Raw genomic sequence first — 15491 nt, forward strand, 5'->3', positions numbered from 1 at the left:
CAAAGTGGGTATATAAATATGCAAGTCATCATGAGATCACCAACCACCTCCTATCTTTCCAGCAAGTTCAGCAACCCGCGTAGTATCACTAACGCCCTTGTCTTTACCCACGTCGCTTTCCACTTTGCGAAATGTTGTGTATACAAGATCCTCCAACCTTACTCCGGTGAAGTTTGTCCAATGCCGAATTATACTTTGAGCTCTGTTTTCTGTGTCGTGTAACGATTTATCTGTAGTTGCAGGCTGTGATTCGCTCTCAGAGTCGGAATCGGCTGAAAAATATGTTTCGTCCACTCTAGCAAGCCACTCGCGCTGTTCATGTGCTGTGTGCTTTTGTATCACAGCGGTAGAATCATTGGTAGAAATATTAGCAGTTGCCTCCCGAGCGTCGTCAAGACGTATCTGACCACCGCCATTAGTGCAGCCACCAGGACATGCCATCACCTCGACGAATGCGTAGTCAAGTCCTGAAGAGCCGCTTGAACCATGCGCCGTGGCTCCACGCCTGTTTGCACCAGGCAATCGTGAAGCGCGAGCTGGCTTCATTTTGCGAACAAGGTTCTGGATGTTTCGGAAGCCGTAATAACGAGCCGCTTTCATGATCGTTTCATTTGACTCTGATACCAAGAAATATTCAACGACGTCAGAATTTCGTCCTCTCTGTACCTCAATACGACTACCTGGTTGTTTTTCCTGATGATAGGAGAGAATATGATAAAGGTAACCACCAGAAGTTCCGTACACCGTGCTCTGCTTGAGGCCCTGTGTGCCTGAGAACAAAAATGAATCCACTGTAGGATCCGGAAAATGGGGCGCATAGACTGAAGTCAAGGGTTTAAATGGTAAAGATGGTAGTGATATGTTTCGGGATGAAGCGAGCATTAGTAGCTCGCGTGAGGTAATAACGCAATCAACGTCACGCACAGGAGACTGAGATCCATTCGAGCCACGGATATTCCATGTCGCATCAGTCAATTCTTCACGACTAGCCTCTAGCTTCTTATCAAAGCAAGGCATAACAGCAAGGTGCCAAATCTGTGATGGAGAGACACCAAGGGCGTGACTTAGTATAGACTTGATGAAAGTACCTGCTAGTGCCTGAGGAGACTTTAAGCGTGAAAGATATGGTAAAACATGAGGATGTGTCTTTTCGGCGTAACAGATCCAGCCTGGGCATGCAGACGACAATATTGGCCGTTTAGGGATGGAATATTTTGCTGCTCCATTTCCAGCAGAAGGCAGCGTTTGTAGAGATTCTGTAACTTCCTGAGCAGCGAGTGTAAGGACGACTTGCCGTAATACATCCGTATCAATGACCCAAGTGAATCCATTTCCATGCTTCCCTCCCGTACGCAATCCTTGAGGGCCACGGAGAAACTGGTCGATCATATATGCAGCCTTGCGCTCGGAAATACTATATGTTGTGGCGAGACTAGCTCTGACCTGAGGACTAACACTGGCGACAAATATTTTCTCATCACTTCGGATACCATGGGGGGCACTGATGTTTCCATCATCCGTTACCACCATAGACGCCGGTGAGTGAGCATCAAGAGTATTGAGAACCTCGGCATGAGACTGCAACGAGATTAAAACGGCTTCGGCGGATGTAACGCAGCCTGAACATGCGAGACAGTCTGTTAGGGATATTTGTGCTGGAGCTTGGTTTTCCGGCTGGACTTTGTCCTCGGTTGTTACTTCATATGAGTTCTGCGACAGATTGCCATTAGTAACGGTCCTTCCTCATGAAGATGCAATTTCGCTTTCTTACCTCTGAGGTAGCTGTGCCCTTTTGAGGCAGCGTCTCGACCGGCTTGATGCATGCTAACCCGGGTGATATGAAGTCATTCAAGTCATCGGCAGAAAGAATAGCGCTCATATTTCACGATCGTGGCGTATAACGGACTTAAAGCGACCACTGCACAACTGATGGAAGCACTGAGAGGCGGCGCATGTAATCCGCTAAGTATGGACGAGGTGTATCCGCATTGAAAATGAAAGTTGGATCAGACCTGAGGTGAAAAAGAGTGGACATGAACTGACAAATCCTCCAACGCGGATTTGTCAGGTCTCCGCGGGACTTTTCGTGGCGAGTGTTCCCCCGCCCGGAATCGGCGCTTGCGATAAGATTGCGCTTGCCACCGGTATTAGGGTTAGGGTTGTTGTTTTCGGTCAAATTCTATGCTTTTACAGAGGACGTTACAGATTTCACTCTTTCATGATTGAGTCGTAATACTGAGAACAAAAAGCTCTCAGCAGCCTTGCTCTGTTTATAGAAAAATGGTTGCGAATAGCTTCATGTAATTGTAGGAAAAACTCGCCCTAAACAAGGTTTACAAGAATGGTCATGTACATTTTCCGGATGCTTCAGGCCCAGACTGTCTATGGAAAATGATTATGAGTCTAGCGTACCTAATATTAGGCAGCACCCGAGCATCTGCATAGAAAGCTTTCGCTGGATGTGACAAGTAAAGTCTCCCAAGGCCAGCGGTTTGATGATGAAATGTACTGGTCGATTTTCTAAGCTGTTGCTTGTTTGTTTCGTAACTGTTCTCGCTTTGCAGCCGCTGGCTCATATTCAAGTACCTTTCCTTTTTGTAGATGCTCTCGTGCCGCCTTTTGCACTAGATCTGCTTGTTCTTGATGCCGCACGTTTTGGTGCTGCAACGGCTTCTTCTTCTTCCTCCTCCTCCTCTTTCACAGCAGTCCGCTTTCTTTTATTTTCCACGACTTTATCCTCCTTCTCATCCATCTGGTCCTCATCGCTGATTTCCTTTGCCACGGGGCCGGTCTTTCGTTGGACAGCCGGTACAACAGCACTGGTCCGACCACCGACAGTAAGGAAAACAATTCTATTGCCATTCGGGAGTAATGATTGCTTGTTCTTCTTTCCTTTACTCCATCGATGCTTGAAAAGCCATTCCTCGGGAAATTGTTCCGAGTCGGCCAGAACGTCTACAGATGTTGTGCACACATAATCGATAGATTTGTGAAGTTGTTTTATCTGCTCGTCGTTCAAGGTATTACTATACTGCTCGGGGTGTATCCTTGCATTATAGAGAATTTCATCCCTAATACAGGTCAGATTATTGATTGGTAGTAAATGCAATGGGACTTTCTGGCTTACCCCATCCAATTGCCAATACCACTGATGTTGACTTGATCAAGCAACAGGGCCTTGATTGGCACCCTTTTACTTTTGACCTTATCTTCCAGCCATCCTACCGTTAGGATATCCTTGTCAGCGAGGGGATCTGGTCCATTCTCTTTAAGAGGGGTGTATTGCCGAATGTCATCGGCTGGACAATCGACAAGACGGATTCTCGACAGCCTGCGAAAATCTACAAATGCTGCTTCTGTCTTCGGGGTCTCGTCTGTCTCCAGAATAAACTTCCAATATTTTGGTGGCCACTCCTTGTCTTCGGCTTTAGTCGTGCGGTAGTAGTATGTGTCCGCGTTTTTTATTTTCAGCCAGCCTGCCATGCCGAAATGCATCACAACGTGTGGAGGTTTTGACATTGTAATCCAAAAGTATTTGCCCTGCTGTCCGGCACCGATGATGCTTTTCCCCTGCATTGCCTTCTGAACTTCAGCGGCAGTTGTGCCTACTTTACCATAGACAATGTTGTCATCTTGCGTTTGCACATTCGCCAGTGTTCTGCCCACGAGATGTTTTCGGATGAAGTGCACAATGCGCGCGACTTCTGCAAGCTCGGGCATGTTTGCTCTGCAGCGTTGCCGATTTCCTTACAATAGAAAGTCAAAATTGACTCAGGAAGAAGGAATCAAACAAAGATACGAAAGCTTAGATACACAATCGGAAGGAAAGTGGCTAAATTGCCATTGCGAGACTCAATCGCGACCGCGTAAAGCGGTTATCGGTGACGCGCGTGGTCCCGTGACCCGCCCTATCACTACGTATCAATCTCCGTAGCTTCGCCAGTGCTTGAGCTCATTTCATCTTGCACGCATTCATTCAACCCAAGAAGGTCGCTTTGTACATATCTATTTTTAATTTTATTCAAGTGAACATATAATTCAAGCTGGAGTGGTTTTGGGCGCAGCGATCCAAGGCAACACCGGTGACGGAGCACGCTAATAAAAGGATGTCGAAATCATCCTCAGTCAACTCACCGTCGTTGACTCCGCAGTTTTGCTTCAACGAACGAGTCTTGCGAGGTACGCACCTTTCATGGGATATATCCTTGCGTTTTGCTACCCGAGCTATTTTGCTTACAGCTGACGAGTCACAGATTTCCTCCGCTTGTCCCGATCGACCATCGATGATTCAATTACCCAAAATATGAATGCCTTGTTAACGCCTGCTCGAGTCGGGTTTAATCCATCATCCACCGGCGTTCGACAGTTTGATGCATTAAACAAAAGCAGACTCCCTGTCGAGGCGTGTGACTCTTTCAAACAGAATGTATTATTTCCTTCGTGGCAAAGCAGATCCGATGTGCTCAATTATTGTGCCATGGTGGCAACGAGCCCCGATCCCGAGGACCCTGATCTGGTCTCACGCCAAGTAGAGACTGCGAAAGAGCAAGAATGTGTCGTTAATGAGCGCTTAGATCCGTATTCAAGTCGATATTTCCCCCGGGAAGCCCGCACAGAATCACTTGCCAACCTCGTCCGAAATGAACGAAGCGTGGAGCAAATCATTCGGTCACGGAGTTGGGGCATCGTCGGTGAAAGATGCAATACTAACGGCTCGTGGGAGGATGCGTTCAATTATTGGATTGAGCGTCGAAGTCCATCTTCCGGTGAAAAATGATCTTACGGTCTCGGCTCTAGACAAGCTGGCGGCTTATGTCCAAGTAATAAAAACATACAAGATATATACGTGTACAACTAGGGGGCATTGCATGGCGTTATTTGATAAGCTGCATTGTCGAGCGTAATCTAGTAATCCATAAATTTCTTTCCGTCCGTTCTCCGGATTCCTTTGCATGCTTAGTGAGCCTATGAAGGTTTTGTTATGACTGGTTGAACTCTGGTCAGATGGTAGCATCCATTAGAGAGAAGGGAAACATTGGCTTATATTTGAAGAAAATCGCCGTTTCTATAATCCTCTTATGTAAATACCACTTTATCCGAATAATCGAATGTCTGCCTCACGTGACTACCCCGAAAACGACTAATCCAAATCCAACTCAATCTCACTTTGTCCTCATGTTTTTTCATGTTCTCACTTGTCGCCCTCGATATAGGTCTCCTCTAGAAGCATGCTTGCAACCATTCACTCTGAAATTGTTGATCTAGATGAATTAGTTTACAGAACTGTAGATATTGAACACGAGGTACGAGAAAGATGATCAATATCACTATATAGCTGATAAATGTTGCTAACGCATCATGAAAGAGAATGACGTGAAAAGACTGACCCCTCGATTGTTCTGGTATTCTGATATTGCAATCGAAGATGATGTCATCGATGCAGTGGAAGGGGAGTGTGAATTCAACAGATTTTTTGACGATCTCTTTTCCTACTGCACAGAGCTAGAAGCTCAGGGAGTGGCGAAAGGGTGCGAGTCTAATGATACCGGACTCACAAGCGCCTTGAGGGCAAACGAGACAGTCACGTTACCCAAGGTCAGCTGGAGAGTGTCTAAGCGAGAGCAGTTTAGGCATTTTATAACATCGCAGGGTATGATGTTAAGGGCGCTGATGAAAATTATCTACAATAACCTTGAAGGCATGAAAGATGCTAGAATTCAGTGAGTTACTAGCCATTGGCATTGGTTCCATGTATGAATTGCTATGTTAATGAACATCAAAGTTTTACTATATCAGGATTTGAACTGAAGTATGTAATTGGCAGCCAGAAATTCATCACTAGGCCGGAGGGCGCGGTCACTGTCGGCCCAAAAAATGAGCATCTACCAATCATATCTTATACCGGTGTATGTATTTGTGATACGATGACTGCTGCTCTTCCCATGGCCATCTTTTTTTTTTTTTTTGACATGTCTTTAGTGGTTCAAAGGCCAGACCTGGGAACCCAAAGGTTAGTGCTATACAGGTCTACTTGCAAAGGTAGCTAATACCGCAGATGATGATTGCTACCTCGCTACAACGCAGGCTTGATGAAGACCTTGAGAGCTTCAGTGCTGACCGTTTCGCGTTTGCCCTCGTTGCTTGATGTGGAAAGTTCGGTATTGATTGAACTAGCACTAGTTTTTCTCTTGCGGGCTCTAGTGCGTGATGCTTCGGAAGTATCGGTCGTGATTAATTCTCCAAGATATTCAAAGAGAAGCTGGTATGGATTGTTTGTATACCAATCGTCATCGAATCCTTTGAGATCATCTATCCTTGCTGCCCGAATGCATTTGCAAAGTGATGCAAACTCTGTATAGTCGATGGCAGTGTCAGCACTATCTAGAAGGAAGTGATTAAAAGAATTTACCGGAGTTATTATCCCCCGGAAAGTACTTCTTAGTGATAACGCGTTTAGCATCGAGACCGATAAGAGGGATTGCTCGAACGGCGTTGACCTCTTTGACCCCTCATCTAGAGCCTAATGGACCAAATACATTTGGGTCCTGGTGAAGATTGGTGGTGGTCAAGTGCCTGGCGGTTTGTACATACTGCTGTGCAAGGGGCTGTTGACGTTCTGTTTCCGATGGTACAAAAGGCACAAGGGTCTCCATCTCTGCTAACAAATATTGCTGGATCAAAAATGAGACGTGGACCGATCTACTATCACAGTTATTCAAGGGTCTTAAGAGGTCTGCAGAAAGCAACCAAGATATCTGAGAGTTTTTCTTTTGAGAAGGTCTCCTTCTCTCTTTCAAACCGCGGAATGGTCATCCAAGACCTAAATACTCCTTCTAACTTATGAGCAGCTTGTACCCAAAGCACCTGGAGAAGGTAACAACTATCTATACTGACTACGTGCCTCCCGAGTTAGCGGCTGCATTGCTGCCCAGGCAGATAGGGATTGAATTATACAACATCCAGTCTACCAAAGTCTTGAAATCTAACTAGTGCAATAGACTTGGAGCATTTCATTATGCCCTGCCACGCTAAGACCAAGGCGGCTCATATCTCGAGTGAATTTAGGGCTGCTCTGCAGTTATCAAAATGTCGGACTATTTATGGAGCCTGAATATTGAGGCACAAATTGCTCTTCATACTAAGGCTCTGATTGGCTAGAAAATGTAACCAACTCTCCTTTCCTAGCTCCCTGCTATATTACCAACATTGCCTTATTCAGTTTCGAATAAATCCCTTTGTAAAATTTAGCTCGTATTGTCATTCCTCGTCCATATAGGTGTTAAACTGTGGTGCACACTGTACAGTCTCCGCTGTGCCGGCAGTGGGCTAGCGTCTTCACAGAGAGACAGACATTGCTGGTCCCCGCACCCGCATGATCGCACATCCACCTCACCAGTCTCAGGACCTGCAAGCAACAGATCAAGACAGTTGCCTGTCATGCCTCAGCAATTGAGTTCCAAGGACTCGTCGCTGTTCCGCCAAGTGGTGCGCCACTATGAGAACAAGCAGTACAAGAAGGGTTAGTCTTCGTGGTGAATTTGCAACCTGTCGTTGAGGTTATTGGAGGCTGACTCTTTCTTTTCCGGCAACAAACAGGTATCAAAACGGCCGACCAGATTCTCCGCAAGAACCCCAACCATGGCGATACGCAAGCGATGAAGGCTCTTATTATGAGCAACTTGGGGCAGCTGGAGGAGGCCTTTGCCTTGGCCAAGGCGGCGCTGAGGAACGACATGAAGTCGCATGTGTGCTGGCACGTCTTCGGTCTCCTTTACAGGGCTGAGAAGAACTATGAAGAAGCTATCAAAGCTTACAGATTTGCTCTGAAACTAGAACCCGAGTCGCAGCCCATCCAACGCGATCTCGCTCTTCTCCAAATGCAAATGCGGGACTACCAGGGTTATATACAGAGCCGCAGCTCAATGCTTCAGTCGCGGCCATCATTAAGACAGAATTGGACAGCGTTGGCGATTGCTCATCATCTTGCGGGAAACCTGACCGAGGCCGAGAATGTTCTCAATACCTACGAAGAGACACTGAAGACACCTCCCTCAAGGGCCGATATGGAGCATTCCGAAGCTGTGTTGTACAAGAATACCATCATTGCGGAGTCTGGGGATCTTGAAAGAGCGTTAGAACATCTCGACACCGCTGGAAAGCGTTGCTCGGATGTTCTTGCTGTCATGGAAATGCGAGCCGATTACCTTCTTCGTCTCGATCGAAAGTCGGAAGCTGAAGCGGCTTATAGTGCTCTCATAGAGCGAAATCCGGAGAACTCTCACTACTACGACGGTCTCATCAAGGCAAAGGCAATTGCTGATACCGATCACAAATCTCTAAAGGCTGTTTATGACGAGCTAGTCGAGAAGTTTCCCCGCGGTGATGCTCCCCGACGTGCCCCTCTAGACTTTTTGGAGGGCGAGGAGTTCAGAGCAGCTGCTGATAGTTATCTTCAGCGAATGCTGCGCAAAGGGGTTCCGTCTCTGTTTGCAAATATTAAGGTCCTGTACGACCGTCCAGCAAAGCGCGACACCGTCCAAGAGCTTGTCGAGGGATATGCATCGGGAAATGTACAAACGCAAGTTAACGGTTCGTCCGAGGCACAGAAGACAGGAGACAAAACCACATTCGAGGCCTCTACTTTCTATTTCCTTGCTCAACACTATAACTACTACCTTAGCCGCGATTTGCACAAGGCTCTGGAATACGTAGAAAAAGCTATAAGTCTCGATCCGAAATCCGTTGACTATCACATGACGAGAGCAAGGATATACAAGCACTATGGAGATTTCCCCAAAGCGGCAGAGGCCATGGAGGAAGCCAGGCAGCTTGACGAAAAGGATCGCCACATCAACACCAAAGCTGCCAAATACCGGCTTCGTAATGACCAGAACGACAAAGCACTCGAAGACATGAGCAAATTCACCAGAAATGAGACTGTTGGCGGTCCTCTTGGCGATCTTCATGAAATGCAATGTGTCTGGTATCTGACGGAAGATGGGGAGTCCTATCTAAGACAGAAAAAGCTCGGTCTTGCACTGAAGCGTCTCCATGCAGTCTTCAATATCTTCGACGTTTGGCAAGAAGATCAATTCGACTTCCATAGTTTTTCGCTACGGAAGGGTATGGTCCGAGCCTATGTTGATATGGTTCGATGGGAGGATCACTTGCGAGACCACCCCTTTTATACACGAATGGCATTGTCTGCTATCAAGGCATATGTCCTATTGCATGACCAACCTGATCTCGTTCATGGACCAATGTTCGCAAATCTTAGTGATGTAGACGAAGAAGAGAGGAAAAAGGCGATCAAGAAGGCTAAAAAAGAGCAACAACGGTTGGAGAAAGCGGAGGCAGAAAAACAGGACTTGAAAAAGGCCAGTGCCGCAAATGCTAAGGGTGCTGATGGTGAGGTGAAGAAGGAGGACACCGATCCTCTAGGCACCAAGCTGGTTCAAACCAAAGAACCTCTGAAAGATGCACTCAAATTCCTCACACCACTGCTGGAATTCAGCCCCGGTGATATCCGCGCACAAACTGCCGGTTTTGAAGTATACATAAGAAGACGTGAGTTCTCTTCTCCTTTGTAGAAGATGTGAATTTTGCTAACCAAATGCCCAGAAAAATACGCTCTTGCCTTGAAATGTCTCCTAGCTGCACATGCCATCGATCCTTCTCATCCAACACTACATGTTCAGCTCGCACGCTTCCGGCTCGCACTCAATAGCCTGTCGGAGCCACTACCAGAGAAAATATCAGACGTGGTCTTGAATGAATTCGAAGCCATTCTTCCGAAATCCACAAACCTAGAGGACTGGAACAATTCCTACCTAACGTTTCATAAGGACAGCGTCGACCATGTGCGCGCCGCACTCTCTACCCGCCTGCTCCTTACTCCCGCTGCGAAGGCAGAATGCGAAAAGGAGTTTGTGTCCACGATCGACCTCGAAAGCACAACTTTGGAAAAGGCTATTTTGGGCTTGGAGACATTGGCGGACGAGTGGAAGAGTGACGCGGCTGTCAGAGAAGCATACAAGGAAAAGGCCCACAACAAGTGGAAGGAAGCCTCTTCGTTTATATCTAACCAGTCATAGAAATACGCGCGACCTTGAGACCCTCGCGCATGTGTTTTATTTTGTCTGTTCGTTTTCTTAGCCCGCTGGATTCCATGTTTGGATGGTTGAGCATGAGTGACGATGAGTAGTCGGAGGTGATCGATCAGACTTGGTGAACTTTCCAATCAGATCTGATCCAATATAAAAAAGAGGATAAAAGAAAATGCACCACAATGGAAGGCATGGATGATGGAGGTTACTCTTGTTCGTATGTCCTATTGACCAGCATGTGGTTTTTCATGTGTATCAATAAAGCAGCCTTGGAAGAAGTTAGACGGAGAGAAAGAGATAGCACGAGAGAGAGAAAAAAGGTTAAATCAAAATATGTCTGAAATGAATACCTCAGGCCAAACCATTAAATCCATGTCTAACTTGTAGTCTATTCATGTCTAAAAATGAAAAAGTCGTATGCATAAAATACAATTGACACGGCATAGAATGGCGTCACATATATGGAAAATGTATGCTAATATACAAAGTGACCGTTAACATGGCAATAGCACTGTTATACACGTTATAGGGGAGATCCAAGGGAAGAAATGTCAAGGCACTATAGCCCCTGTCTATTTATTCACCGTCTTCGTTATCCAGGTTTCCAATGATGGGCTTTCTTTTAGCCAATTCTGGATCCTCACCGTAGCCATAATCAATCCACAATCGTTGCCAGACAGACAATTGCTCAGGCTTCTCGCCTTGGCCTAAAATCCACTCTTGGCCTTCGGCAATGCGGTTGGCGCGTGCCTGTTCCTCCTCGGCGAGCACGTATCGATGCATACGGGAAGCGATACGAGGATCAAGCACGACATCATCAATCCATTCGCGCTCTTCATCGAGGATGGCAGCTCTTTTCCCTTGGTCGTCACCTACGCTAGCAGAGTTGTCGTTTTCATCTGCTTGCAGTCTTCGCGCTTCGGCGGCCTTGCGAACCGCTTTGGGCCATTCCTGCTCCTCGTGTTCGAAAATACTCTGTTGCTCGTAGCTCTGCTGTGATGCTGGACTGTATGGATCGGAAGAAAGAGATCCGTTTGAGGGATCGCTTAATGTACTCAATCCGGACTCTGCTGGGTTTACGTTCTCGTGGTATGGCCTGCTCGCAGAGGCCAGAACAGCCGCTGCAACCTCTTGGCCGACAGCATCCGCAAGGTGGCGTTTTGTCAAATAGCGATATATTCTAACGGGGGTGTTCAAAATACCTAGGAGATGTGGGAAAGGAACAGGCAAGGATGCCTCAAAGGACCGAGGGATGGTCACAGGGAGGTTTTGTGACGAGTATTCGGCAGGCGAAATGAAAGCGGGTGTTGGTCCCTTAGGCTTCTTCTCTTCTTCAGGTTCCTTCGGGGTAACCTGCTCTGATGTTGGAGCATCGGTGCTTTCAGAACTTTCAGCATTTTCAGGAGACGCTGTAGGGGAATTTGTGTTGAATGTATTATCCGCACCGGGTAATTCAGTGGCTGTTTGGGTAGTTGGTTCAGGCGGAGGCGGAGGAGGATCAAGAGGGCCAAGCCAGCCTTCATGAAGACCTCGAATATATTCTTTCCATGTATGGCGCCCAATAACGATATCTCCCAGAGGACCGGGCTCATCCGTAATGCCCATTTGGCGTCGCATTTCAGCGACTGCGGCTTCCTTGCTTGGTTCCTCCACCACAGAGCTCTTCTCGCCGGCCTTTCGTCTAAAAGCTCGGATTTTCTCGGCCAGGCCGGCTCGGATCTCACCCTCTTTCTTTCCCTCGATGACTTCGTAGTCCAAAGCAGCGGAAACAAGAACAGGTTTTACGTATTCGATAAAATAGTCCCGAGCAGATCGAAGTCCATCCCCGGGGGGTGCAGAGAGAAATATTGTAAGCTTCCTTCTATTTTGTTCGACCGGAATTGTCTCTTTCGAAATATGAGCAACGAGGTCGGACCATTTCTGCTGGATGCGTTTTTTCTGCCGGCGGTCGTATGTCACGGCGGCAGCGAAGCTTCCGGTAATTGTGAGGAAGATCATCCAATTTCGCGAAGGCAATTTGAAGCGAAAGTTCGGAAGTCCTGCTGCCATTAGTCATTGCTATCAAAGCAATCAGTATGAACCCATACCCATCATCCTAAAAACCGGGTTTGGCGGTTTAACTGCAGGCTTTGGCGCTGCACTTGGTGTGCCCGCTGCAGTGCTTGTGGGAGGAGCATTCTCAGCCATAACTGATGCTACTATGGCCAACAAATGCCCGAATAATAATGATATCCAAAAACTCTCACGAAAACGAAGTCTGGAGAGAGTCGCGATCGGGAAAAAGTTCACGGGCCGGCGCCGGTTTACGTAAGCAGACATGATTGGCCGGTGTGTTTCTTCTCAGCTTCTACAGTTACTACAACTTCACATGACTTTAGGGCTTCAGGCCATTTTTGGAAACATAGATTCGACTGCTTTTTCTCCTTCTCTCACAAACCGTTCCACCACCGTGTCTTTGAAACCTCAAAAGAGTCAGTGAGCATATCCTTATCCACCGAACTAGAGCCTACATGCACGTCGAAGGCGTCCTTCTCCATCGCCCACGCATGTTTTCGCTCATCCCAGAAGCTCGTCGCGTATTTGAGACTAAGACAAATCTCAAGCTTCTTCTTCTCACTTTTGTCCAGACACACCTTTGCAAAACCCTTGAGTTCCTTCACTGGTCTTTTGACAGACGGATGGCGCTGCGATACATAAACCTGCACTATATGCGCACCACTGCGACTCCCAACGTTTTCTACCATTACTTCGATGGCGAGTACATCCTCATCCTCCGAGATACTAACCGCTAAATTGCCTAGAGCAAACTCCGTATACGAGAGTCCATAGCCAAAGGCAAAGCACACATCCCGCTGCACAGATTCGTAGAACCGATATCCAATATAGATATCCTCTCCGTATATCGTTCTCCCCCTTTCAGACCCAAAATTCAAGTATGTTGGATTATCTTCCAGTTGGAGAGGAAATGTCAGAGGTAGTTTTCCGCTGGGGTTCACATCTCCGTAGAGAATGTCGGCAATCGCGTTGCCCGTTTCGTTGCCCCCGTACCATGCTTGCATTATGGCTGGGGCTGTGGTGGCCCAGGGCATGCTCACTGGTGTTCCGGATTGTATTACGATGGCTGTATTAGCATTGGCCTGAAGGACTGCGTTGATCAGATCGTTAGTACGGCCAGGCAGGCCCATTGTGGCTCGGTCATATCCTTCTGATTCCCAGTCGGACTGATGGTGATGACAGAAGTGTTAGAAAAGAGCTCGAACAAAAAGCATTATGGAGTAAAAAGGATTCTCTCACATTAAGGCCTGCAACGATGACAACCTGGTCAACCCGTTTCGCAAGCTCAACCGCCTCTGCCAATTCCTCTTCTGCATCCATCTGATACTGGCAGCCAATCCTGATCCCTCCACCAGTTAATGAATCAGCGCCCGGTCCAGGAAGAAGACTGGTTGCTAGAGATCCAAATTCCACCTTGACAGTATATGAAGATCCTTTCTTGAGCATTGCACGGCCACGGACCTCTGTCGTCCCATACCCATAAAAACTCCCTCCTGCAACCTGCTCAGTGGCCGCATCTACAACGAGCTCGTCACCCACAAAAAGCCTCGCTGTGCCTGCTACGCTCAGACTGAAGAAATACTCCCCGTCCGCATTCGGTGCCAGCGAACCGATGAAATCTGCATACCACGCTCCCCGATGGGTCTGAGGTAGCGGGGGTAGGTAGTCGAAGAGGTAGATGTCGGTGCTTGTAGTAATTGTAACTTCATCTATTGTTTGACGTGGTGACGTGCCGGAAGAAGGACTGGTATCATAGACAAGCATTTTCAAGTCCTTCATCATGTCGCTGATCGGAGGCAGCTTGTTAAAGGCTGTGCAGCCGATAGAGTGGTAAACCTCTCCTTGTGCTTGAGATGAGATGCCGTCAAAAGGAGTGACAGCATAATATGGATGTAGGCTTGCACTGCCGCCGCCAGAGTAAGCCGAAATTTTCGAATTAGGGCCAATAATGGCAATCTTGGAGAACGTCAGAAGATATTTTGGCGATTAGGTGGTAAATACTATACATACGGATTTGTCCTTTCGGAATGGAAGCACACTGTTGTCGTTTTTCAGCAGTACAATGGAAGCCGCACCGAGCTCTCGCAGACCTTGTGCAGTTTCAGGTGTATTAATGGTCGTCTCCGGAGCATTCGTTGGTATATTTAGTGGCATCACTTGGTTGATAAACGCCAATATCCTTCGAACACAAATATCAATGTCGTCAACAGTCAGTTTCCCGCATATGAGAGCGTGATTAACCAGACTCCCTCGAAGAAGGGTTGGACCAGGCATTTCCAGGTCCAGCCCTGCTTTGATTGCCTCGGCTGTTGAGTATGTTCCGCGCCTATAAGTCAGGTCAGTAATCTATCATCAAATGGCTTATATATATCATAGTAAAAGACACACCAGTCACTCATTATCAACCCATCAAACCCCCATTCGTCCCGGATAATAGCTTGAAGCAAATCGTAGCTCTCACTTGCATGCAATCCATTGACCTTGTTATAACTGGACATAAATGCCCATGGCGCAGCTTTCAAATGAGCAATCTGGAAGGGCAAAGCATAAATCTCTCTCAGCGCTCGCTCGCTCACCCGCGAATCCTGGCTCATACGTTCATGTTCCTGGTCATTGCAAATGAAATGTTTCAAGGTTGCAGCAACACCTTTACTCTGAATGCCCGAAATGGCAGCAGCAGATATCCAGCCAGCGAGCACGGGGTCCTCGCTGAAGGACTCGAATCCTCTGCCGCCCAAGGGGGAACGTTGCATATTGGTCGTCGGACCGAGAATGACTGACACACCCTTTGCAATGGCTTCTTGAGCTTGCAGCTGGCCGCTTTTTCGGATCAAATCGACGTCCCATGTTGCAGCTAAGGCTGTGCCGCACGGTAGACACGCGGCCGGCGTACTGTTGAACATCTTGGTGCCGCGGACGCCATTAGGTCCGTCAGATACCCTCACCACGGGGATGCCGAGATGTTCAAGGCCGTATAAATGCCAATTGTCAGTGCCAGTTAGAAGACTGATCTTTTCTTGCAAAGTCAGTCTGGCCAGGACAGCATCGACGTTTAGTAGTTTTCGACCCCCGAGTGGGAGATTTCCACAGTCACCTTCCATCCTATTGTCGTCTGTATCAAGGGGATGTTTCTTTTCTTCGGGAATTGGTTCTTTTTTCATATATAATCCCGTATCATAAATTATATTCTTTAGCTTAGTTCACTAGGTATGTTATCTCTAGTGAATATTTGCAGAAAGTCCGACAGCGGGCGTAGCACGGGCGAGTCCGCCGTGCGGGCAATTGATCATAACTCTAAACACATACAATCATTTCATTTTTTTATGCTTC

General features: G+C 47.4%; 5 protein-coding genes across 5 annotated transcripts; 3 read left to right on the forward strand and 2 right to left on the reverse strand.

Annotated features, from left to right (window-relative positions):
• Positions 1–36: 36 nt before the first annotated feature.
• UA08_04657 (hypothetical protein) lies at positions 37–3720 on the reverse strand (the record flags this gene model as incomplete). The annotated part of the gene is made up of 6 exons (XM_020266952.1): positions 37–1710; positions 1772–1824; positions 2044–2179; positions 2354–2382; positions 2587–3071; positions 3128–3720. 6 exons carry the CDS (start codon positions 3718–3720, stop codon positions 37–39), a joined length of 2970 nt encoding a protein of 989 aa, XP_020120003.1.
• Positions 3721–4106: 386 nt separating this feature from the next.
• UA08_04658 (hypothetical protein) lies at positions 4107–4777 on the forward strand (the record flags this gene model as incomplete). Its single annotated transcript, XM_020266953.1, has 2 exons — positions 4107–4179; positions 4254–4777. The coding sequence occupies 2 exons, from the start codon at positions 4107–4109 to the stop codon at positions 4775–4777; spliced, it is 597 nt and encodes a 198-aa protein (XP_020120002.1).
• Positions 4778–5358: 581 nt separating this feature from the next.
• On the forward strand, positions 5359–6090 carry UA08_04659 (hypothetical protein; the record flags this gene model as incomplete). The annotated part of the gene is made up of 6 exons (XM_020266954.1): positions 5359–5650; positions 5699–5720; positions 5783–5809; positions 5843–5906; positions 5980–6010; positions 6044–6090. 6 exons carry the CDS (start codon positions 5359–5361, stop codon positions 6088–6090), a joined length of 483 nt encoding a protein of 160 aa, XP_020120001.1.
• A 1347-nt stretch (positions 6091–7437) lies between these two features.
• Positions 7438–10094, forward strand: UA08_04660 (hypothetical protein; the record flags this gene model as incomplete). Its single annotated transcript, XM_020266955.1, has 3 exons — positions 7438–7519; positions 7597–9567; positions 9622–10094. 3 exons carry the CDS (start codon positions 7438–7440, stop codon positions 10092–10094), a joined length of 2526 nt encoding a protein of 841 aa, XP_020120000.1.
• Positions 10095–10682: 588 nt separating this feature from the next.
• On the reverse strand, positions 10683–15262 carry UA08_04661 (hypothetical protein; the record flags this gene model as incomplete). Its single annotated transcript, XM_020266956.1, has 5 exons — positions 10683–12145; positions 12544–13327; positions 13401–14117; positions 14172–14487; positions 14550–15262. The coding sequence occupies 5 exons, from the start codon at positions 15260–15262 to the stop codon at positions 10683–10685; spliced, it is 3993 nt and encodes a 1330-aa protein (XP_020119999.1).
• Between the last annotated feature and the right edge of the window lie 229 nt (positions 15263–15491).

Source organism: Talaromyces atroroseus, assembly GCF_001907595.1.
Source record: "Talaromyces atroroseus strain IBT 11181 chromosome Unknown scaffold_5, whole genome shotgun sequence".
NCBI lineage: Eukaryota > Fungi > Ascomycota > Eurotiomycetes > Eurotiales > Trichocomaceae > Talaromyces > Talaromyces atroroseus.